The sequence below is a fragment of the Hyla sarda genome, chromosome 8 (assembly GCF_029499605.1).
Source record: "Hyla sarda isolate aHylSar1 chromosome 8, aHylSar1.hap1, whole genome shotgun sequence".
NCBI lineage: Eukaryota > Metazoa > Chordata > Amphibia > Anura > Hylidae > Hyla > Hyla sarda.
Window position 1 is genome coordinate 106861592 of NC_079196.1, and position 24564 is coordinate 106886155.

Sequence of the window (24564 nt, forward strand, 5' to 3'; positions counted from 1 at the left end):
ATGGCCCTACTTTGAGCTAAGAACTATAAACGGGCCAGTTCCCACACAAATTTATTTAGGATGGACAGACTTGTGCAGTGTGAGCCCAGGCTAAGCTGCATTTTGAGGTTTTTAGTTTGTCTTTTGCCAGAGAAAGTAAAAAGGGAAAAGACTGTATATCTGATGCATTGGTATTACTCCCAACGTCTGACAAAAGGCTCCAATGAGATTAGAGTCTTAAACCTCAATTTGTCTAGTGGTGCAGTGCAGGAGAGACTGCCAAGAACCAAATCATAAATCATAAAAGAAGGAGTTGCATATAAGTAATCGCCACCCTGAGGTTAGAAAAAGCAAGTTTTTGATGCAGGGTTTTTTAAAGCCAAAACCAGAAGTGGATACAGCAGGAGGGAGAAGTCTAAGGCCTATTTTTCCAATAGAAAAAAATGGAGCCAATATAGACAAAACAGATGTTGACTACAGGCTTCTCTCCCAACTCCTCTACACGAGGCAAGCATTTGTAGCATTTCAACTACTTATCTACTAGGGAGACAAAGGTTTGAGAGTGGGAAAAGGGGGTTATCCCATGATTACAATTTATGTCCTATTCTGAGAATAGGAAATAACTATCTGATCGCAGGGGGTCTGACCCTAGGTGTCCAATGTGCACCACCGCTCCATTCATTCTTTATGGGAGGTGCCACATATAGCGGAGTGCAGCATTAGGCTATATCCAGCGGTTCCCATAGAGGATGAATAAAGTTGTAGTGAACACTTGCGAACACAGCTTCATTCTTACAGGAGACTCAGATGCCAATACTCTAACATCGAGGGACATGAGAACTGTGTGTACAATGTCGGAGACAGCCTTTTGCTAGCCCAAATACTAGCTTACAGCATGGAGATCAGAGATGATAAAGATAGGAATAGTTGCAGAACAAACATTGAGCTTCAGATCATCAGCAATACAGATAGCTAGAGCATAAGAAGCATCACACCCCAGAAGCATATGTAATAAACCATTTAATAAGATTACAAGTAGTTTGTACACACGATTTCGGATGTGTAGTTTGCCTTAAGTTGCTTCAAAACAAGCACAGATGAAAAACCAAAATCTTAAATTGCTTGGACATTGGTCCTTGCAAACAGTAAGTAAGTAAGATTGCTTCATGTTATGATCGAATTCATTAGTGAGAAGAACAATCTTAGTATATTGCTGGATAACAGTTTAGCAGATGGAAGGTTCTTCTACAGCTTGTGCTCCTTCAGTCACAGCTTTTACACACTTTGCCATAGTCTGTGATGCACGGGATATTGGATCTGCAAAATATTAACAGCAAACATTAAGGATTAAATAAAGTTAACCATAACTACAAGGTATATTTATCAGCATTCTTATCCAAGTAACTGGAATCTCTTTCCATCCAATGGGGGAGATTTATCAAAACTTGTCCAGAGGAAAAGTTGCCCAGATCAACCAATCAGATCGCTTCTTTCATTTTGCAGAGGCCTTTTCAAAAATGAAAGAAGTGATCTGATTGGTTGCTATGGACAAGTCTGCAACTTTTCCTCTGGACAGGTTTTGATAAATCTCCCCCAATATCTTTAATCCAACACCAGCTTTTGAACTAATACTAAATTTGATGACGTCATCTTTGCCGGGTGGGTGCTCCGCCCAGCTCCTCCATCTTCATAATCCCCCTCCCTGCTCACTTAGTGTTCGATACTGTTCGGCACATGCGCCCCTCCCTAGGTACACCCGGAAGTGGCATATGGCTGAGCTTCATTCCAGCATCCTTGTGTGCCTGAACGCCGCTTCTGGGTTTACCCAGGGAGCGGCACATGCGCCGAACAGTATCGTACACCGAGTGAGCAGGGAGGGGGATTATGAAGATGGAGGAGCTAGGCGGAGCACCCAACCAGCGAAGATGATGTCACAGTGCCTGAAGCAGGGTTCGTAGCTCCGCCAGTGCCCCAAGCAAATAATTTGCATATACAGAAAAAGAAGAATTACAGCGTAACGGAGCAACAGCTCAAGATGCGGTAAGTATCATTTTGATCAGTTTCACCCACACTACAAGCCTATATGACAGGTTAGTTCGGGTGATACTGATGACAGATTTCCTTTAAAGCTTTACTGTCATTAAAAACAACTTTTGGCATGTCCATCATCTGAGAGATCTGAGAGTTGAATGCAAAGAAATGTACAGATCGCTCAGCCAACCAGGGAGTGGAGCACAATGCCACCCGCTTCCTCGGCTAATAACTCACAAATCGCAGTGGGTCTCAGGAGTGAGACCAGGCGTGATTAACTACTTTTGACATGTCCGATTGAGATGTCAAAAGTTATTTTTAAAGCATTAACGCTTTAAAAAGACAAGTATCCCCTAGATAATGAAAGGGAAGTATCTCCTATTTTTCCTAATCATAGCCAGATACTAATAGATAATACTTATATAGTACCAACATATACCTCAGTGCTTGTATATTACTTTGATCAGTCCATGTTGGAGCTCTCTATATAAATTTACCTACCAGTAGGTTTTGTAGTGTTTAAGCAAACTGGAGTACCATGATGAAACCAACACAAACACGGGAGAACATATAAACTCCATGCAGATGTTGCTTTAGGCAGGATTTGAACCCAGGACCCCAGCGCTGAATGGCCACTGTACTAACCCTCTGTGCATGTTTTTTTTTTTTAGACATAAAAAAAACAGACAATAGACAGGACCTGGAGACACTGGTTGGCATTTTCTGTGACCTATTCAGAGCTCTGCTGTGAATTGTGGTTGATCCAGTGATTTCTCTCTACTGGCGTCACTTTTCACTGTAGTCCTGTCTATCCTGGAGTACAGCACAGGAAGTTCAAAACAGGAAGTGTCTGCTTAGTTTTATGAATGGAAATTGCAAGATTTCAGAATCATTCTAAAATATACATAGCAAAATGGAGTTATTTTTAAATAATTTTTGTAGTTTATTTTCATAACAATCAGATAAAAAATAGGTCATTTTCTGAGAACACATTCTGTAGCTTAGCAGAAACTACCTGTAAAAGCTCTATTAGAGATTTCCGAACTTTCTAGGTGATAGCCCCCAGTGTGAGAGGAAACAGGCAGTGCTTGGTCTGTGGGAGATACAGGAGGACCAGTCTGGGGAGATGTGTCATGAAATTGGCGATACTGAGCAGAAGGATTAAAATAGGAAGCACTTAATACAACTGAAATTTGCTTTCCACCCTTCTACTTCTTACCTACCCTACTTTGGTATTTCTCTTCCGAATCGCTCTTCTCTCTATAAGCTAAACTATCCTCCTCTCTTAAAAGCCATTAGGGAAGACCTTGGTAGATGAAACCTTTCCTATATCTCTTGGCTGGGTCGTCTCCATTCTATCAAAATGGTGGTCTTACCAAGACAACTTTACTTTTTCCGTGCACTCCCTATACCGGTCCATTTGAAGGACATAATGGCACTACAGGCAGATGTGTTTAGATTCATATGCTGTGATTCCATCCCAGAATCCCACAGGCCATTATGAACTATCATAAAGGAGTTGGAGCTCTCTCTGTACCCAACTTTTTTAAATACTATAGAGCTGCAAGATAAGCCCAACTTCTCATATGTAATGCCCATTTCTCTTATCCTGGATGGCTTACTGTCTTAAGAAAATGACTTTCTGTCTCCACCACATACTCTCTGTTTACTTATGTGGATTTATGGACCTCTGACTTCTTATATTCCACCCTCAGTTTTACTGTCTCGATACGCTCTACTCCTCTGGTGCTCTGTCCGCTTTAAGATGCCTCTGCAATCTTCACTTTCACCAGCCTTACCGATCTTCCATAACACCTCCTTTCCACTGGATTTACAACCTTCCACCTTTCTTTGGACTTACACGTATCCATCATTTTCTTGTAGGGAAGACGCTCATTACTAAATAAACCTTCCTAATGAGATTTCAACCCCCAGTGATGAGCAATGACTCTTCTTGAATGGCACGATTGATGTACTCAATTGAGTAAGGGTAGCATAGCCTTCAAAATATTACTTAGGACGTATTATGTACCAGGCCGCCTTCATACAATTTTCCCGAAGGTGTCTCCTCCCTGCTTTTGGGGTTGCTCTGAGGTGGGATCCATGCTCCACATATGGAGGACATTTTCACTTGTTGCTACTTTCTGGTGTAAAAATCATAGATCTTATCTCGTCAGTCACAGGGAAGCAGAACACACACTGAGACCTGATTGGTCCAATTTATTATTTTAGCAGCACGTATACATGTTGCCTCCAATTGGCACTCCCCAATTTTATTGGTTCCTATTGTGATCACCCGAGTCAATGAGATTCTCATTTCTGAAAAACTCAATGTGCTCAGGGCTGATTTGGTTTATCTTTTTAATAAGGTATGGTAACCTTTGATGTCCTCTCCCCATACCCCAGACATTTGTCTTTATGAGTTATCTTTCTGCATGTGTGTACCCCGGAAGCACCAGTAAATCCTATTGCCTGATGCCTGAGACATGCAGTTCCATGTGCCGGGCAAATACATTTTTCATTCATTTAGCCTTGCTTTGGGCAAGCAGGGCCAGACCAACTTACCCCTTTGATCTTATTACACCAGCACGCAGGGCGTATGGAGTGGGCTTTTGACTTGAGCACACTCCATACCCGGCAGCCCCACGTCACAGCCCCTCCTGTAGCTGGGGGCCGCCGCTAAAAGCCAGAATGCGGCGATTGCAGCGGGCGACTATTAACCCTTTAGAGCGCCGCTTTCAAAGTTGACCAGCATCTAAAGGAACTTTTTAACTAGCCCTGGTGGTCTAGTGGGGCGTATCGCCCCCCTGCAGTGCAATCCCAGAAAGGGGGGGGGGGGGGGGGGAATTTGGGGCAATCCACTATGGAGGTAGCCGGAGGGCTTACCTCTCATTCCATAGCTGCCTGAAGCAGGCTCAGCCAAATGGATACAGATCAATGGAGTTCAATAGAACTGCATTGATCTGTACGAGGAATCTAATGATTCCTCCTTAAAGTCCCCTAAGGGGACTAAAAGTGTTTAATAAAAAAAATAAAACATTAACCCCTTCCATATAAAAAAGTCACCCCCTTTTCCCATATAAAAAAAATATGTAAACATAATAAAAACAAACATATTTGGCATTGGAGTGTGCGCAATTGTCCGAACTATTAAAATATAACATTAAATATCTTGTACAGTCAATGACATTAACCTAAAATACAAAACTAGAGATGAGCAAACTTACAGTAAATTTGATTCGTCATGAACTTCTCGGCAGTTGATGACTTATCCTGCATAAATTAGTTCAGCTTTCAGGTGCTCCAGTGGGCTGGAAAAGGTGGATACAGTCCTAGGAGACTCTTTCCTAGGACTGTATCCACCTTTTCCAGTCCACCGGAGCACCTGACACCGGAGCACCTGACAACTAATTTATGCAAGATAAATCATCAACTGCCAAGAAGTTCGTGAAGAATCGAATTTACTGTAAGTTCGCTCATCTCTATACAAAACCACAGAATTGCGTTTTTTTTCTTTTTAAAATGTTTATAACATCATATCCCAGAAAAAATTAAGTAAAAAGCAATCTAAAAGTTCGATCAATACCAAAATGTTATCGCTTCAAACAGCAGATTACTGAGCCAAAAATGAGCCCTCATACAGCCCAGTATACCGAAATATATAAAATATTGTAGGTGTCAGAATATTTTTTTATTAAAACGTTTGGATTTTTTTTTTAATTAGTAAAACATGACTGAAACTAAACAATTTTGGTATTGGTGTAATCAGGCCAACCTAAAGTATCAAAATAACATGCAAGTTTCACCAGAAGGTGAATGGCATACAAAAAGAAAACCCCCAACTCCACATTTTTTATTTGCACCTTACAAATTATTATTTTTTGTTTTGGTGCATAAGTTATGGAAAAATGTAAGGTAACATTACAAAGTACAGTTGGTCCCGTAAATGGAAAAATAAGAGTTATGGCTTTTATAGGGCGAGGAGGAAAAAAAACAAAGCGCAAAAATGAAATAAAACTAATAAGCCCTTATTGACCTATTATTTTGGTTGAAATAATTGTGTGTATCAGGACAAGTGGATTTTCATGAGGGACAAGTGTTCCGTTTTAGTCCCTGGGATAATAACTTTTTTTACATTTCACACCCCTGCACCTGATCTTTTAGTACTCGTTATAGTGATGTTTACTACTTCCTGATGACTGATGTATCTGCTTTCTTTGCATATTTATATAATTAAAAAAGGCAACTGTATCAATTACTTTACACCTTAACTAGGACTGCCTTAGTAAGTTACAGGGCAAATATGCTATGTTTCCACAGACCAAATTTGCTGTGTATTTTCCACCTGGATTTACAATACAGCTACAGTAGTGGATGAGATTTAAAGTGGTAGTCCAGTGGTGAAAAACGTATCCCCTATCCTAAAGGATAGGGGATAAGCTTCTGATTGCAGGTGGTTCGACTGCTGGGGCCACCCGCGATCTCCTGTACGGGGCCTGGCTCGCTGGCCAGATAGCGGGTGTCGACCACCGCACGAAGCGGTGGATGACACGCCCCCTCAATACAGCGCTATGGTAGAGCCGGAAATTGCCGTAGGCAGCGCTCCGGCTCTGCCATATAGTTGTATTGAGGGGGCATGTCAGACGCCGCTTCGTGCAGTGGTCAAAACCCCGCCCCCCCAGTGGTCGGATCCCCCGCAATCTGATACTTGTCCCCTATCCTTAAAGTTTTTCAGCACTGGATATCTCCTTTAAATAAATCGCATCTACACTCTGTGGAGATTTTTCTATGTGTATACTGACAGATATTGTGGATTTCCAAATCTGCACTAACAAAAACTAACACACAAAAAGTAAAAAAAAAAAAAAATCACGAAAGAAACTCTACACACATGTCCCAGGATGCTACCATTGCAATGCTTCTCTAGTCCCCTGACAATGTCTGTATGCAGTAGTCACATGTAACAAAACATCTCAAGATATCTGCCACTCCAGTTTTTGGGCCAAGGCCAGCAGTTGGTTCAAAGGCAATGGGAAATCTAAAGTATGGACCTATACTACTTCTTGATGGATCCACTTCTTGCTTTGTCTGAAAAACCGCTGTGGCAGTTTTCCAAAAATGGAGAAGTATAGAAGCATTGCTATGGGAGCACCAAGAAAGGGAAGGGATTGGTTTCTTTTTTCTGCTTATACAATGAAAAATTCCCAAAACTCCAAACAATTTGGATTGGATTATCTGCAAGAAATCCTTAAAGGGGTACGCCGGTGAAAACCTTTTTTCTTTTAAATCAACTGGTGGCAAAAAGTTAAACATATTTGTAAATTACTTCTATTAAAAAATCTTAATCCTTCTAGTACTTATTAGCTGCTGAATGCTACAGAGAAAATTCCTTTCTTTTTGGAACACTGATGACATCACGAGCACAGTGCTCTCTGCTGACATCTCTGTCCATTTTAGCAACCATGCATAGCAGATGTATGCTAAGGGCAGCATGGTGGCTTAGTGGTTAGCACTGCTGCCTTGCAGTGTTGGGGACTTGGGTTCAAATCCCACTAAGAACAACAATAATTAAAGCGTTATTCTTATTATTATAACGTCAGTAGAGAGCACTGTGATCGTGATGTCATCAGAGAGCATTCCAAAAAGAAAAGAATTTCCTCTGTAGTATTCAGCAGCTAATAAGTACAGGAAGGATTAAGATTTTTTTAATAGAAGTAATTTACAAATATGTTTAACTTTCTGCCACCAGCTGATTTAAAAGAAAAAAGGTTTTCACCAGAGTACCCCTTTAATGTAGAAACATACCCTCTTGGTGATCACTGTCATTATTCAGTCAGTACTGGACACACGAGCTGTATTCAGGTCACAGGTATTCACTGCCACTTAGTATTTACTTCTCTGTTACATAAGCTTAGTTATCTAGAAATGTATTTTCAACTAACAGGCCAAATAATTTTGTAGGGAACCTCTCTCGCTAAAAAGGTAGTCCAATCTGCAGGCATCCTGTTATGGAATAGGCAATGCTGAGCAGACTGAAACAGTTTTTGTGGGAGAAGTTCCAGAATAACTTGTAATGTAATCATGAAAATCTCTACTTATTATGGGCTACAGTGCATAGTGAAAGTATTCTGCCCCCTTGAACTTTTCGACCTTTTGCCACATTTCAGGCTTCAAACAAAGATATAAAACTGTAATTTTTTGTGAAGGATCAACAACAAGTGGGACACAATCATGAAGTGGAACGAAATTTATTGGATATTTCAAACTTTATTAACAAATAAAAAAACCTGAAAAATTGGGTGTGCAAAATTATTCAGCCCCGTTAGTTTCAGTGCAGCAAACTCTCTCCAGAAGTTCAGTGAGGATCTCTGAATGATCCAATGTTGACCTAAATGACTAATGATGATAAATAGAATCCACCTGTGTGTAATCAAGTCTCCGTATAAATGCACCTGCACTGTGATAGTCTCAGAGAACCGTTTAAACCGCAGAGAGCATCATGAGGAACAAGGAACACACCAGGCAGGTCCAAGATACTGTTGTGGAGAAGTTTAAAGCCGGATTTGGATACAAACAGATTTCCCAAGCTTTAAACATCCCAAGGAGCACTGTGCAAGCGATAATATTGAAATGGAAGGAGTATCAGACCACTGCAAATCTACGAAGACCTGGCTGTCTCTCTAAACTTTCAGCTCATAAAAGGAGAGGACTGATCAGAGATGAAGCCAAGAGGCCCATGAACACTCTGGATGAACTGCAGAGATCTACAGCTGAGGTGGGAAACTCTGTCCATAGGACAACAATCAGTCATATACTGTACAAATCTGGCCTTTATGGAAGAGTGGAAAGAAGAAGCCATTTCTTAAAGATATCCATAAAAAGTGTCATTTAAAGTTTGCCACAAGCCACCTGGGAGACACACCAAACATGTGGAAGAAGGTGCTCTGGTCAGATGAAACCAAAATCAAACTTTTTGGAAACAATGCAAAACGTTATGTTTGACGTAAAAGCAACACAGCTCATCACCCTGAACACACCATCCCCACTGTCAAACATGGTGGTGGCAGCATCATGGTTTGGGCCTGCTTTTCTTCAGCAGGGACAGGGAAGATGGTTAAAATTGATAGGAAGATGGATGGAGCCAAATACAGGACCATTCTGGAAGAAAACCAGATGGAGTCTGCAAAAGACCTGAGACTGGGACGTCGATTTGTCTTCCAACAAGACAATGATCCAAAACATAAAGCAAAATCTACAATGGAATGGTTCACAAGTAAACATATCCAGGTGTTAGAATGGCCAAGTCAAAGTCCAGACCTGAATCCAATCGAGAATCTGTGGAAAGAACTGAAAACTGCTGTTCACAAACTCTCTCCATCCAACCTTACTGAACACAAGCTGTTTTGCAAGGAGGAATGGTCTCTCGATGTGCAAAACATACCCCAAGCGACTTACAGCTGTAATCACAGCAATAGGTGGCACTACAAAGTATTAACTTAAGGGGGTTGAATAATTTTGCATGCCCAATTTTTTTTTGTTAAAAAAGTTTGAAATATCCAATGAATTTTGTTCCACTTGTTGATTCTTCACAAAAAAATTACAGTTTTATATCTTTATGTTTGAAGCCTGAAATGTGGAAAAAGGTCGAAAAGTACAAGGGGGCCAAATACTTTCACTATGCACTGTAAGTAGTCATTTGAGTGGTCATACTCAATGATTGACAGCTGTCTGTATAAGTGTGCATAGAGAGAGCTATCAAATGTATTAGGAGCACGCACCTGACTGCTGGGCTCATTCTTGGCTAAGAAGTCAAGCGGATAGTCTCTATATGCACTTATTCACACAGATAGCTGTTACTCAAGTATGACCTCCTAAAAGACTACATAGCCTAGAATTGGCAGAGGTTAACATGAATATTCGACAAGTTATCCTAGAAGGTTTCCCACAAAACTATATAATCATTCTGCTCAGCTCCACCTGCGCTATAGATAGAGACCTACAGAGTGGGATGCATTTTTAAGATGATAGGTTCCTTTCCCGCTAAAAATATTAATCTATAACTTACCTGTCATATAGAAATCTTTAATTGAAAGCTGAGGAGCAACCAGTGGATCAGCAAGGAGCTGTTGGTTAACAATCTGAAATGAAAATAAAAATATTACTATAGAGATCTAGAGCAATCCTACACATGTGTATAGCTAGTGTCCAATTCTAAGAGTACCTGTGAGAGCTCCGCTGCCTGTTTAAAATAATTTGCTTCCTCCACGTCATCATGTCGTACCAGATTTGGAGAAACTTCATGAAGTCTGTTCCTTACAGCATCAAGGTTGTCATATGGGAGCGTTACACCAGCTAACTTTTAGGGAGGACAATAAGAACACAAGTTACATGTATGCAATTTGTGTTGAGGCATTAAAACAAATAAATTTTTTCCATAAAATCCCATGTTTGTCATTTTAATCATAAAAAAAAAATAAAAAAAATAACAAAGCTATTAAGTCATAGGGAAAAGGTAAAACAAAAAGGTAGGTACATCCTTGTGCTAAAAAACATGTAAACCAGCTCACCGCCATTTAGTATTGAAGCTTCTCGGATGCAAATCTTTGTAGAAGGAAGCACAGATCAAAGTAAAGTCGTTTCCTTGGTGAATGTCAGCAAACTTGAAAACTGAAAAGAGAAAACTGTGCAATCCAGCTCCCCCAAAACAACAACAAAAAAAATAGATTAAAATCTCAAAAATGTATTGGGTCACATTAAAAAGTGTAGAAAAATAGAAGTGCTAAAGCTATGCAAAATGTTTTGTGTCATTCTAGCATTTCTAATTTTTCTACACTTTTTTAATAGGAACCAATAAATTTTTGAGATTTTAATCAAATTTTTTGGGGAGCCTGATTGCACAGTTTTCTCTTTTCAAGTTTGCTGACATCCCTGTGCTGATAAAATAGTGTAGCTTGGGGGGACCCACACAATGAAAGAGGCGGAGTAGGAGGAAGGAAGGCAAGTATGTGTTTGTTTGTTTTTGACAGGACCCTAAGATGGAGTCTGTATAAAAAAATAATGTCCTCCTGAATACCTCTTAAATGAAGAATTAAAAAAGTGTTATAATAATAATAGATAGGTCAAGGTCGGTGACTTAATAAAAGTAGGCATAGGCACATGGCAGGTTTTTCTAAATTTGCGCCACATTCTAAGGGATTTATATAAACACAAGTATGTTAAAAAAAGCATTTGTACATTCTGCCCAAGGGTAGGGTCACACAAAATGGATCTGCAGTGTATGTTACGCTGCTAATCCACTGGTGACCCGCCCCAATATATGCTGTGGATCCATTACGTGTGACCCTTAAAGTAGAGCTCTGGTTTAACTCTAGTACCTCTGACAGGGCACGGATGATTTTCCAGTCTTCTCTTGCTGCTCCAGGTGGACTCACTGCAGTGAATGTTATCTGCGCTCTCCCTTCTGTGTTGACATAGGTAGCAGACTTTTCTGTATAAGCAGCTCCTGGAAATATCACATCTGCCATAGGAGCTCCTACATCTCCATGATGACCTGGTCAGTGGCATAATGCAACATTACTAAAACTAACTGATATATAACTGGTTATATGCAACAACTGAATAGTAGCCAAATTAATACATTCAGCATAGTATAGTACCTTACCTTGGTAGACAATGAAGCAATCTTTTGGCAAGTCTTGACGAGTTATACATCCAGCATCTGCCCCAAGGAGGAAGAGAACTTTTGGAGGATTTTTGCGTATGGCTTCCACCCCTGGTTTATAACCCAGATCTAGGGCAGCAACTTGACTGGCAACTCTGTGAAAGAATGAGAACTGATATAGAGTAGTACACAGGTAATATGGCAGTCAACAGACATACCATTCAAACCCTGCAGAGCTGTACAGAAAAAGTACTTCTACTGGTCACGGCCCCCAAGAAAGCTCAAAATGTTATCACTTCATCACAAACACATTGTGAATGCCTCTCTCTGACACAGTCATGATGTCAACAAAGAGGCATTGCAGCCCTGGGGCATAGCGGACCCCAGGGGCCACACCTCTCAGACACTCAAGAACAGTGTGAAAATGTTTTTTAAGGAAATAAAACTATCAAATCACTGAATAGTATGCCTGCTATATGCTTGTTAACTAGTTACTGTAAAACAAGTGGCATTTCAGATCATAGTTATGAATTCTTTAAAACAATTATATTTCATACAGTCTACTACGTGTTTCTTTATCTAACACTGATGCACAAACAATAAGTCTATAGCAGCATGGCATCATAAGCCACCAATGATTCACAGTTAACTGCACCATTACAAATATTTGTAGATAACTAATATTTTTCTGTGAGGAAAAAGTTGAGAGGTTCTACAAAAAAAAAAAAAAAAAAAAAAAAATCTTTCTAAATTTTACTAACAGAAACAACATCACTGTAATGCTGTGATTTTACCATGAAACATGAGCGTCACTTTGTGATTGTCACCCCAGACTAACAACTAGTATTTCTTCAACAGCATGCTGTATTCACATAAACAAGTCCTAATGTAATATGCTGAAAGTTTACCTGTGCAGAATATTCAGTACTTTCCAATTCTCAGGGACCCCACTACTGCTCCTGGCATTTTGTGCAAGGGTAGACACAGCAGCATGGATGGCTGCCCCATCTTTGCGCTGCAGGGCACTGCTGCCTACCACAACCATGGGCTTTTTGGCCTGGCTAAGAACCTACAGTTAAATAGAAAATAATCACTTTACAGATGTGCAATTCCAGGTGATACATGGGGGACAGGTGCACTTTCATGGAAAAAAAATATTGGTACTAGAGATGAGCGAACTTCCAGTAATTCGATTCGTCACAAACTTCTCGGTTCGGCAGTTGATGGCTTTAGCCTGCATAAATTAGTTCAGCTTTCAGGTGGTCCAGTGGGCTGAAAAAGGTGGATACAGTTCTAGGAGAGAGAGTCTCCTGAAAGCTGAACTAATTTATGCAGGCAAAAGTAAGCGAACGTTGAGCCGAGAAGTTTGTGACGAATCGAATGACTGTAAGTTCAATCATCTCTAATTGGTACATTGGTATATACCTGGCCATCCTAAACACAAGTACTTATGAAAGCTGTATGCAAGACACAGACTTAAAGGGGTATTCTGACCAGGCACTCATGGTGTAAGGGCAGTCACGCCCCATCTCATAGACATGAATGGAGGGGGATTGATGTCACGTCTCCAGTCCCGGAAACACAGGTTTCCAAGACTGAAGCAGCAGCCTGGCACAGAATGCCGGGTGCTGCACGGAGATCGTGGGGTCCCAGCATGGAACCCCCGCGATAAGACATCTTAACCCTTATCCTTTGGCTAGGGTATAAGATGTCTATGGAATTCCACCCTTTTCACTTCAAGAAAAGCAAACAAAGATGAAAGAGCCAAAGAAAGTGGGGCACATTTTGTGCAATTGAACAGTTTTGCTGTTTGCTTTATTGCATTGTGTAATATGGTGTTGACTTTTAATGCCATATTTATTAAACCCCATCATCACCTTTTCACATAGATACAAGAGCTGTGCATTCTTCAACCGATACAAGTTGTCTTCAGGAATATAGGTCACACCCTACACCAGTGTTTCCCAACCAGAGTGCCTCCAGCTGTTGCAAAAATTCAACTGCCAGCATGGACATGCTGGGAGTTATAGTTTTGTAACAACTGGAGGCACCCTGGTTGGGAAACACTGCCCTACACTGTAGTTACATATAGGTTTAATTGTGCTCCTGAATGTCTACATGTCTGATGTGTACTTGAATAGGCCAATCAGGTCATTTAATGACCTAGTTATTTACCTTTTTTACCACTGCATTAAAAAAGCCATTTTTTTTAATACTTCCATCAATGGAGACATGTTCATAGTTTATAAAGGTTAAAAAAAAAAAAAAAAAAAAAAACACAACAGACCATGAAGCTCAACCTAAAACCCTAAATGTGTTGATCCAGAGAAAAGCTTAACCCCTTAAGAACCAAGGGTGTACAGGTACGCCTTTGCTCCCTGGTACTTAAGGACCAAGGGCGTACCTGTACGCCCGTGGGAATTTCGGTCCCTGCCGCACGCCGGACGGGGACCGGACAGGGGTGACTGCTGATATCTATCGGCAGGCACCCCGCGCAAATGCCCAGGGGGGGGTCACCAGACCCCCCCATGTCGGCGATCGAAGCAAATCGCAAGTTAATTCACACTTGCGATTTGTGGCTATTCCGGGTCATATGGGTCTATGGTGACCCGGAATATAAGGGGGATCGCGGTTGTCCAAGATAGGGATCGATCGATTATCGGTATGGCCAATAATCACGATTTTGGGCATTATCGGTATCGGCAATTACCTTGCCGATAAGCCGATAATGCCCTGCCCCCTGCACTGCCCCCACCACACCGCGACCGCCCCCCCCGACCCACAGCACCGCACCCCCCCACCGTAGTGCTGGGCGGTATACCGGTATGGATTTTTGCCCATACAGCTATACCGGTCGGGCCCCTCCCCCACCCTCCGAGTCAATAAAAAAAATTAAACTTACCCGTAATGGGAGTGGTCCGGGCCATCCATCCTTCCTGTAGTGTCCGGCGGCATTCCGGGTGGAGGGTGAACCGGTCCGGGCTGTCCTTCTTCGGAGGTCATCTTCTCCACTCCGGGCAGGCTCCGGCCTAGTACGCAGCATAGACACCACTACGCCGTGACGTCAGGTGCGTCGCTGCGCACGGGCGTCACTGCGCAGCGGTGTCTATGCTGCGTTACTAGGCCTGGAGCCTGCCCGGAGTGGAGAAGATGAACCCCGGAGAAGAAGGACAGCCAGGACCGATTCACCCTCCTCCCGGAATGCCGCCAGACACTACAGGAAGGATGGATGGCCCGGACCACCCTGACAGGTAGGGGGGAGAGAAGCGGGTGGTGGTGGCGGCGGCCTATGGCACCACAAAAGCCACTGCAGTGCATTGATTTAAAGCGCCCGCTTTAAATCAATGATCTGCAGCGGTGTCGCGGCGGGGATAAATAGCCGATAACTTATACCGGAATATCGGTATAAGTTACCGGCTATCCGCCCTAACCTCCACCGATTATCGGCCCTAAAAAAAAACACGATATCGGTCGATTCCTAGTCCAAGACACCCACGATCCCCCTGAAGGCATAGGAGTGAGGTGGCAGGGGTGCCACCCCTCCTATCCCTGCTAGTGGTGGTCTAGACGCGACCAATAGCAGATCGGGGGCGGGGGGCTTTTCTTTCGGTTTCCCCGTTCTGCCCACCCACAATAGGCGGGGCAGAACAGGGAAATGACAGAGGACCGGCGCCGACGTCCACTTACCCCGCGGGCGAGGCTGCGGACGACGATCGGTGAAGGAGATCGGAGTCCGCCGATGTCGTGCGGCTGGCTCCCTGGTTCCGACGGAAGCCGGTAAGTTGCCTAGCAACATCTGGAGGGTACAGTTTGAGACCACTATACTGTTGCAAAACTACAACTCCCAGCATGCCCAGACAGCTGTTTGGGCATGCAGGGATTTGTAGTTTTGCAACAGCTGGAGGGCCACAGTTTGGAGATCACTGTAATCCGCCGCCAGTGTGAATGTACCCTAAAAACACTACACTACACTAAAACACTACATATACACCCCCTTACACTGCCCCCCCCCCCCCCCCCCCCCCAATAAAAATGAAAAACGTATTGTACGGCAGTGTTTTCAAAACGGAGCCTCCAGCTGTTGCAAAACAACAACTCACAGCATTTTCGGACAGCCACTGACTGTTTAGGCATGCTGGGAGTTTAGCAACAGCTGGAGGCACCGTTTGGGAATCACTGGCGTAGAATACCCCTATGTCCACCCCTATGCAATCCCTAATTTAGTCCTCAAATGCGCATGGCGCTCTCTCAATTCGGAGCCCTGTCGTATTTCAAGGAAACAGTTTAGGGCCACATATGGGGTATCTCTGTACTCGGGAGAAATTGCGTTACAAATTTTGGGGGACTTTTTCTCCTTTTACCTCCTTTTAAAAGGAAAAGTTGGGGTCTACACCAGCCTGTTGGTGTAAAAAAAAAAAAAATTTACACTAACATGCTGGTGTTGTCCTTTACTTTTTATTTTCACAAGAGGTAAAAGGAGCCCCATTTCTTCTGAGTAAGAACATACCCCATATGTGGATGTAAAGTGCTCTGCGAGCAAACTACAATGCTCAGAAGAGAAGGAGCGCCATTGGGATTTTGAAGAGAAAATTTGTCTGGAATTGAAGGCCATGTGTGTTTACAAAGCCCCCATGGTACCAGAACAGTGGGGGGGGGCCACATGTGACCCCATTTTGGAAACTACACCCCTCATGTAATGTAATAAGGGGTGCAGTGAGCATTTACGCCCTACAGGTGTCTGACAGATTTTTGGAACAGTGGTCCGTGAAAATGAAAATTTTAATTTTTCATTTGCTCAGCCCACTGTTCCAAAGATCTGTCAAACGCCAGTGGGGTGTAAATGCTCACTGCACCCCTTATTAAATTCTGTGAGGGGGGGTAGTTTCCAAAATGGGGTCACAGGTGGGGGGGGGGGGGTCCACTGTTCTGGCACCACAGGGGTCTTTGTAAACACACATGGCCCCCGACTTCCATTCCAAACAAATTCCCTTTTCAAAAGCTTAATGGCGCTCCTTCTCTTCTGAGTATTGTAGTGCGCCAGCAGAGCACTTGACTTACACATGGGGTATTTCCATACTCAGAAGAAATGGGGTTACAAATTTTGGGGGTAATTTTCTCCTATTACCCCTTGTAAAAATTGTAAAAAAATTTTTTACATTTACACATCCGACTTTTACAAAAAGTTGTGAAATACCTGTGGGGTGTTAAGGCTCACTGTACCCCTTGTTACGTTACTTGAGGGGTGTAGTTTCCAAAATAGTATGCCATGTGTTTTTTTGCTGTTCTGGCACCATAGGGGCTTCCTAAATGTGACATGCCCCCCAAAAACCATTTCAGAAAAACTCACTCTCCAAAATCCCATTGTTGCTCCCTCCCTTCTGAGCCCTCTACTGCGCCCGCCGAACACTTGACATACACATGAGGTATTTCCTTACTCGAGAGAAATCGTAAAAATTCAAAAACTGGGTCTACAAGAACATGCCAGTGTAAAAAATGAACATTTTGAATTTTCTCCTTCACTATTTTTTTTTAAATGAACTGGTACCAGAAAGGTAAACAGATTGGTAAATTACTTCTATTAAAAAATCTTAATCCTTTCAGTACTTTTTAGAAGCTGTATGCTACAGAGGAAATTCTTTTCTTTTTAAAAAATGTTTTTTTGTGTTGTCCACAGTGCTCTCTGCTGACACCTCTGTCCGTGTCAGGAACTGTCCAGAGCAGCATAGTTTTGCTATGGGGATTTTCTCCTGCTCTGGACAACACAAAAAAGAAATTCAAAAAATAAAGATTTTCCTCTGTAGCAAACAGCTGCTAAAAAGTACTGAAAGGATTAAGATTTTTTAATACAAGTAATTTACAGACCTGTTTAACTTTCTGGCACCAGTTCATTTAAAAAAAAAGTGTTTATGAAAAAAAATCCATCATGTGATCGCTACTACACTTCTTTGCAATAAATACCATTTATAAGCATAGCTGCCTGTCAGTGTTACTTAGGTCTTGCAGGCAAAAAGCCAAATACATACCTGGGGGTCTTTGTCAGACCAAGGTAACCACAGCATCCCACAGTGGAGTGCCGATGGTCAGACTGAGGGAGCTCATACTCCTAACATGTAACATGAAATCCAAAGAAAACTGAAGCCATTTGTAGATCATAAAAACATATTTGGATGTTACATTGTTTATGGTTAGTGTGAGTATAGGGTGCTGCCTCTTTTTTAAGTATTTTTAATGTGACTAAAAAGTATATATATATTTTTTTTACGATCTACAAGTGACTTCCGTTTTCTTGGCTTTTTTATTACGGTGCATCAGGAGTACACAATTTTAGGATGAAACATATGGTTTGATACTTGATACTTTTTACCCACTATTGCTGGACATTAAGTAAGTAATTAACTCGTGTGTGTTGCCTGTGGAGTGTATTCACTCCTAACATGTAGAAGTCAGTTTTGACAACAGCATGTGAGGGGTTAAATTATTGGGTCAAAGTTTAATTTGATCCCAGCAGTTGCAGAAGCAGCCTAAATGCATTGGAACAACAACTGAAAAGACATATAAATTTAAAAGATGAAATGTAGTTAGAACATTTCCCTTACTGGTTTCCCTATACAAACACAATATTCGGGACTTACTACTCACCTTACTAAATGGATGTTTTCCAGATGCAATATCCTTGATTATCTGAGGAGAGTCTCCCAAATGATCGTAAGTGTAGGTCAGATCAACAGGACTTCCTATAACAGCTACTTGAAGTTCATTGTGAAGCCAGCTTAACATAAAACACACAAGATTACATTCCTGTTAGGAGTTTCTGAAATTCAGTTCACACTAAGGGTACATTTATATGTGTGTATTTTTGCTGCAGATCTGCTGTTGCAGATTTTGCTACCCATTGACTTTAATGAGTAGCAAAATCTGATACAGCAGATCTGCATAAGAAAATATGCACGTGTGAGCGTACCCTAAATGGGGATACTCAAGGCCTGAATAAGGCCAAGTTTCCACTTAGTTTTTTTTCTGGCAGTTTTTGGATATCTGCCACTGCAGTTTTTGAGCCAAAGTCAGAAGTGGATCCATAAGGGAGGAGAAGTGTAAGTCCTTCCTTTATATGTCCTATTCCTTTAGAATACATTTCTGGATTTGGCACAAAAACTGCAGTGGCAGATCTCCAAAAACTGCCAGAAAAAAAAACAAGTGGAAACTTAGCCTAACAGAAGTAAGGGGATATTAACGGGCAGAAAGACACAAACCTCTTACGAATTCTTGTATTAAACAGTGGAGCTTCATATCGTGGATTAGTACCAATGAGCAGTAGAACATCAGCTTCTTCGACACCAGCGATCCTTGAATTCAGCAGGTAATTTGACCGCAGGTCAGTGCTAACATTAGAAGAAACATTGAAAAAAAGTTAATATTGTATTAATGAAAAACACTGCAGAAAGTTTATTTGAAGTTTATAAGATGTGTCTTAAAAAAAACGCCTGTCTATACACACTATTCAGGTTTATGGAAGCTCAGAGAGGAGTCCTCAAGAAGGCAGAATAGAGAGCCACTCTAAGTGGTTGTTATGGTATACAACATATTGTGGACAAGTCTGGCTGGCCAATGCTTTTCTCAGACAACACAGCAGTCAACTGAACAGCTGGTTTTGCTATCGGAAAGAAGGTGTCCCTGAGAAGACAACCTGTTTAGACATGGGCTAAAAGAAGTAAACCAACTTGATGACCCAAAAATATAGTGGGCAATTTCACACATTATATATTTTCTGCACACATACAGTAAATACATGTAGATCTATAATTATAAACATCTAGCCTAATCCCTGTAAAGAGTATCTATAATATTCTGTAGTACAACAGAACTGTCATCCTGTCCCTGTAACACTGGCATCTTAGGATAAAGAGATGACAAGAGGGGTACTTTGCCCCTAGACATCTTATCTCCTGTCGTGGGGGGTCCCAGCAGCCGGACCCCCTGATCAGACATCTTATCCCCTACCATTTGGATAGGGGATAACATGTCAAGGGGCAGAGTACCCCTTTAAATCTCGGCTCCAGTGGCCAAAGTAAAAGTGTAAAACTTTCCAATTTATTTATAAATGGCTATTCATATGAAAAGAAACAAAATGCAGTGTCCGCTGGAGGTATACGTATGATTGAGGCCACTCTGTGTGTGGCATATAATGATAAATGTTTTGGTGAATGGCATTGGCACTTTTGTGGTTAGAGGATAGGAACTGTGGTCTGTAGCACACCTAGGGGAGGGGTTAATTGATTAACTGCTCTCAGGTGTATAAAAATAACTGGGATACTCCGTGAGCCTTGCTCTGACCGAGTCTCTCTGAAGCTTTGGTTTGTATTCTTAAGTGTGAACATCTGAGAAGTTTTATACGTAGAAGTTTAAAAAGCAGGAGTTGTAAGCAGGACCCACTGTAACTGTAAGTATTACACTCCCTTGATAAAAGTAGTTTTTCTTAATAGTTAATAACAGCTGTTTGTCACCAAGGATATGGACAGCAGGATTGGAGGTTTTCTTCAGTGCACATTGTGCCACATGTATACATCTCTGGAGCAGCAGCTTCAGGGTGAATACCGCTGTGACAAATGTGAGCATGTTGCCCACCTGGAAGCTCGTATTAGAGATCTAGAGGAGCAAAATGCAACATTGAGGGCGATTGACAATCTTACAGAGCAAGCAGTTAGTGGGGTAGAAATGGAGGTTGGAGAAACTAGCCAGGAGGCCCAAGTAGGGAGCTGGGTTAATGTAGTTAGAGGGACTGGAAAGGGGGCAAGGAAAAGGAAGGTCACTTCTGCTTCTGATCTCCCAAGTAAAATTGCCAAGTTGGGCGATGATGCGAGGGCCTCAGTATCAGAGATGGCAACCCTAGTGGATTCTGGTCTCCCTAACAGCCGGGGGAACAGCTCAACTAGTAGTGTGGGGGATGGTAACGCAGGTAGGCCAAGACAGTTGTGGTAGGGGATTCTATAATCAGGAAGACGGATAGAATAATTTGTCGCCAAGACCACCTCAACCGAATGGTTTGCTGTCTCACTGGGTTCGGCATGTGGTGGAAAGGGTGGAGAAATTACTAGGGGGGGCTGGGGATGACCCAGCTGTCGTGGTCCATGTGGAAACCAACGACAGAATACATGGTAGGTGGAGGTCCTTGAAGAATAATTACAAGGAACTAGGTGCCAAGCTGAAGGGAAGGACCTCTAAGGTTGTGTTCTCTGGAATACTTCCTGTGCCATGTGCATCGCAGGAAAGACAGCGCTTAGGGAGTTAAATGCATGGCTTAAGTCGTGGTGTGAGGGGGAAGGGTTTGGGTTTTTAGAGCACTGGGCTGACTTTTCATTGGGGTACAAACTCTATTCTACGGATAATTTGCACCTGAATGGAAGGGGGTCCGCTGTACTGGGGGAGAGAATCCTGGAAGGGGTGGCTGAGTATTTAAACTAGGCGAGTGGGGGGAGGATAATAAAGCAAAGAAAGCAGACAGTGGGATGGATAGGTTAGAGAGGGGTCAGGACATAATGGTGGGTGGAGAGGAGTCCTGTGGGGGGAGGTTAAAAGCAGTGGATAAGGAGATCCATGGGTTACAAACCAGGCGTAAAAATAAATGTAGCCCAAAAAATTGTAACCCCAATAATTCAAAAAATTCCATTAGCCCCAATAACTCAATAACTTCAATAAGCCCCATTAACTCAAAAAATCCCATTAGCCCCAATAACTTAAATAGTACACTTAGCCCTTATAACTCAAATAATAACATTAACTCCAATAACTCAGAAAATCCCTTTAGTGAGACTATTTGTGTAAAACTTAATGGAAATGTAAAGTGTATGTTCACAAATGCCAGAAGCCTAGCAAATAAAATGGGGGAGCTTGAGGCCTTGATACTGGAGGAACATATTGATATAGTTGGGGTCACTGAGACATGGCTGGACTCCTCGCATGACTGGGCTGTCAATCTGCAGGGGTTTACATTGTTTCGCAAGGATAGAATGAACAGAAAAGGTGGTGGAGTCTGTCTGTATGTTATGGAACAAAATTACATTAATTCTTATGCAGAATTATAAAACAACATCCCTTCCCCTTATCCCCTTACACCCTTCCCTTCAATTCCCTGGTTGAACTTGATGGACGTATGTCTTTTTTCAACCATACTATGTAACACGGAGCATCACTAAAAATAAAGTAGTAGCAGATTTTCCCTTTTCCATAAAACATGTTAGAAAGAAATATTAGTAATAACAACAACTGGGGCCACAGCAAATCTCTGAGCTCCAGATCCCTTCAAATCCTGCCAAGTTTCAAGCTAAGGTGTGAACTTAGGACCAATCAGCTCTCTGGACGCTTTTGTTTTAGTAAATATTTCCTTTAAGATAACAATTCTGGAGAACATATTCTCTCATAACTCTGTGTTGTGTATTCCTCTGTTTTAACTTTCAGAAAAGTAAATTAAAAAGTAAACTGACAACTTGTTACCATTTTCCTTGTCAGGCATGTCCCTACATAGTCAGGCACTATACATATACCCTCTGAATGGATGGTGTCATACTGTGTAGGAACACAACTCCAGCTGGTAACAGCCAGTTATCAATTTCTCTATACATTTCAAGGAGGAACGAGAGAGAGAACGAGAGAGAGAGAGAACGAGAGAGAGAGAGAACGAGAGAGAGAGAGAACGAGAGAGAGAGAGAACGAGAGAGAGAGAGAACGAGAGAGAGAGAGAACGAGAGAGAGAGAGAACGAGAGAGAGAGAGAACGAGAGAGAGAGAGAACGAGAGAGAGAGAGAACGAGAGAGAGAGAGAACGAGAGAGAGAGAGAACGAGAGAGAGAGAACGAGAGAGAGAGAGAACGAGAGAGAGAGAGAACGAGAGAGAGAGAACGAGAGAGAGAGAACGAGAGAGAGAGAACGAGAGAGAGAGAACGAGAGAGAGAGAACGAGAGAGAGAGAACGAGAGAGAGAGAACGAGAGAGAGAACGAGAACGAGAGAGAGAACACGAGAGAGAACGAGAGAGAACGAGAGAGAACGAGAGAGAACGAGAGAGACACACACACACTCTGGTGCGCTGCAACTGCCCGTGTGTGTATATATATGTGTGTATATATATATATATATATATATATATATATATATATATATATATATATATATATATATATATATATATATATATATATATATATTGTTGGATGTACTATGGTTTTGCAAAACATGTTTGCTATAACATTTTGAAAATAAAAATAAATGATATACTAAAAAAAAAAACCAAAAAAAAAATGCTTCAGAACTTATTTTCAGAGAATACTATTATTTACTAAAAACAGAGAATCAACAGGTCTTTATAAAAATAAGAAAATGTGTTATTTTTAATCGGAAGCATTGTGGCTTCTCTTACCCAGCTCCAGAATTAGGAAAAACTTCTTCAGTACACAGGGTATTGGAATTCAGATGGTTCAGCAAATCTTTGAGAGCAACTAGAGCCTCTGCATCTACCAGCCCTCCAGCAATAGCTGCTATATCTTTGCCCTGGACACTTTGCAACTACAACATAAAAAAAATATATATATATTGTTGTCACAGATTTTAAAAATTGCTCTCCTACAATTTGTGGAAAATGTAATGTGCTACTGAATTTATAAATAATAACAGCTAGATAAATAGTGTTGTCTTAGGTGGCAAGTCAGGACCCCCGATGCAATCAGTTGATCACCACGTCCTGGCGCTTAGAACCCCATTGAAGCTGCTGGGGAATGGACGCTAATTCTGAAGCATACAATTTGTGGTTTTTGCCTCACTCACAACTTATTTTGTTTTTTGCTTCTGAATACGTGTTATTGTTATTTTACACTCCTCAACTCTGAAATTGCAACACTAAGAAGGATAAGCTGTAATTTGATGAAGTATCCGGCACCATTAAAGGGGTAGTCCAGTGGTGAAAAACGTATCCCCTATCCTAAGGATAGGGGATAAGTTTCAGATCCGGGGGGGGGGGGGGTCCGACCGCTGGTGCCCCGGCTCGCAGGCCAGATCGTGCACGTCCCCCTCAATACAACTCTATGGCAGAGCTGGAGATTGCCAAAGCCAGCGCTCCGGCTCTGCCATAGAGTTGTATTGAGGGGGCGTGTCAGCTGCCGATTCGTGCGGTGGTCAACACGCCCTCTTCCAGCAGGCTGTTGGGGCCCCGTACAGGAGATCACAAGAGGCCCCAGCGGTTTGACCCCCCCCCCCCCCCCCCTCGATCTGAAACTTATCCCCTATCCTTAGGATAGGAGATACGTTTTTCACCACTGGATATCTCTTTTAAGATCTGCAAATGGTCACATTTTCAAGCACTAAGCTTCAAAAGGGGCATGTGGATTGAAAGCATTTTTTTCATCCACATAAAACTTCTAAATTGTATCAATTTAGTAAAGTATGATTGTGCAATGCCTCCTAAATGCCCATGTTCCAGTTTTGTCACTTGTCACAAACAGAGGGACAGTATCCTTGAACTGAGAGACCTTGGTTTATCACTTCGGCAGATCGCTACACGTGTAGGCAGAGATGTCAGCATTGTTCAATAGTGTGTGTTCCAGTGGTTGGGAGACCAACAATGAACTAGAATGACAGCAAACAGTGCACAGAGGCGAACTTCTGCATGGACGGATCATCAGATTAGAAGAATGGTGTGTAGTGATCTATTTGTACTGCAAATGACACTGGACATCACATACCAAGCCTAGGGCATCAAACAGTGTCTACACAAACCATCAGAAGGTGCTTGCTCCACACTGGGCTATGAGCCAGATATCCAGCTGCAGCCATTTCTCCAAAGTGTCCCAGAAGGCATTTTTCAACACAATGTCAACAACTGCAACCCCTTAAACCAGTGTTTCACAACC

General features: G+C 42.0%; 1 protein-coding gene across 1 annotated transcript in view; it reads right to left on the reverse strand.

The window, feature by feature from the left end:
* Positions 1 to 982: 982 nt before the first annotated feature.
* The window catches only part of NDUFS1 (NADH:ubiquinone oxidoreductase core subunit S1), a 40905-nt gene continuing 17323 nt past the window's right edge, over positions 983 to 24564 (reverse strand). The window contains exons 11-19 of the mRNA XM_056536443.1: positions 23079 to 23224; positions 18922 to 19050; positions 18311 to 18440; positions 12580 to 12740; positions 11672 to 11826; positions 11385 to 11560; positions 10232 to 10366; positions 10076 to 10148; positions 983 to 1296 (exon numbers count right to left, since the gene is read on the reverse strand). Coding sequence (XP_056392418.1) covers positions 1205 to 1296; positions 10076 to 10148; positions 10232 to 10366; positions 11385 to 11560; positions 11672 to 11826; positions 12580 to 12740; positions 18311 to 18440; positions 18922 to 19050; positions 23079 to 23224 — 1197 coding nt within the window. The 3' untranslated portion in view covers positions 983 to 1204. The remainder of the gene's footprint in view (positions 1297 to 10075; positions 10149 to 10231; positions 10367 to 11384; positions 11561 to 11671; positions 11827 to 12579; positions 12741 to 18310; positions 18441 to 18921; positions 19051 to 23078; positions 23225 to 24564) is intronic.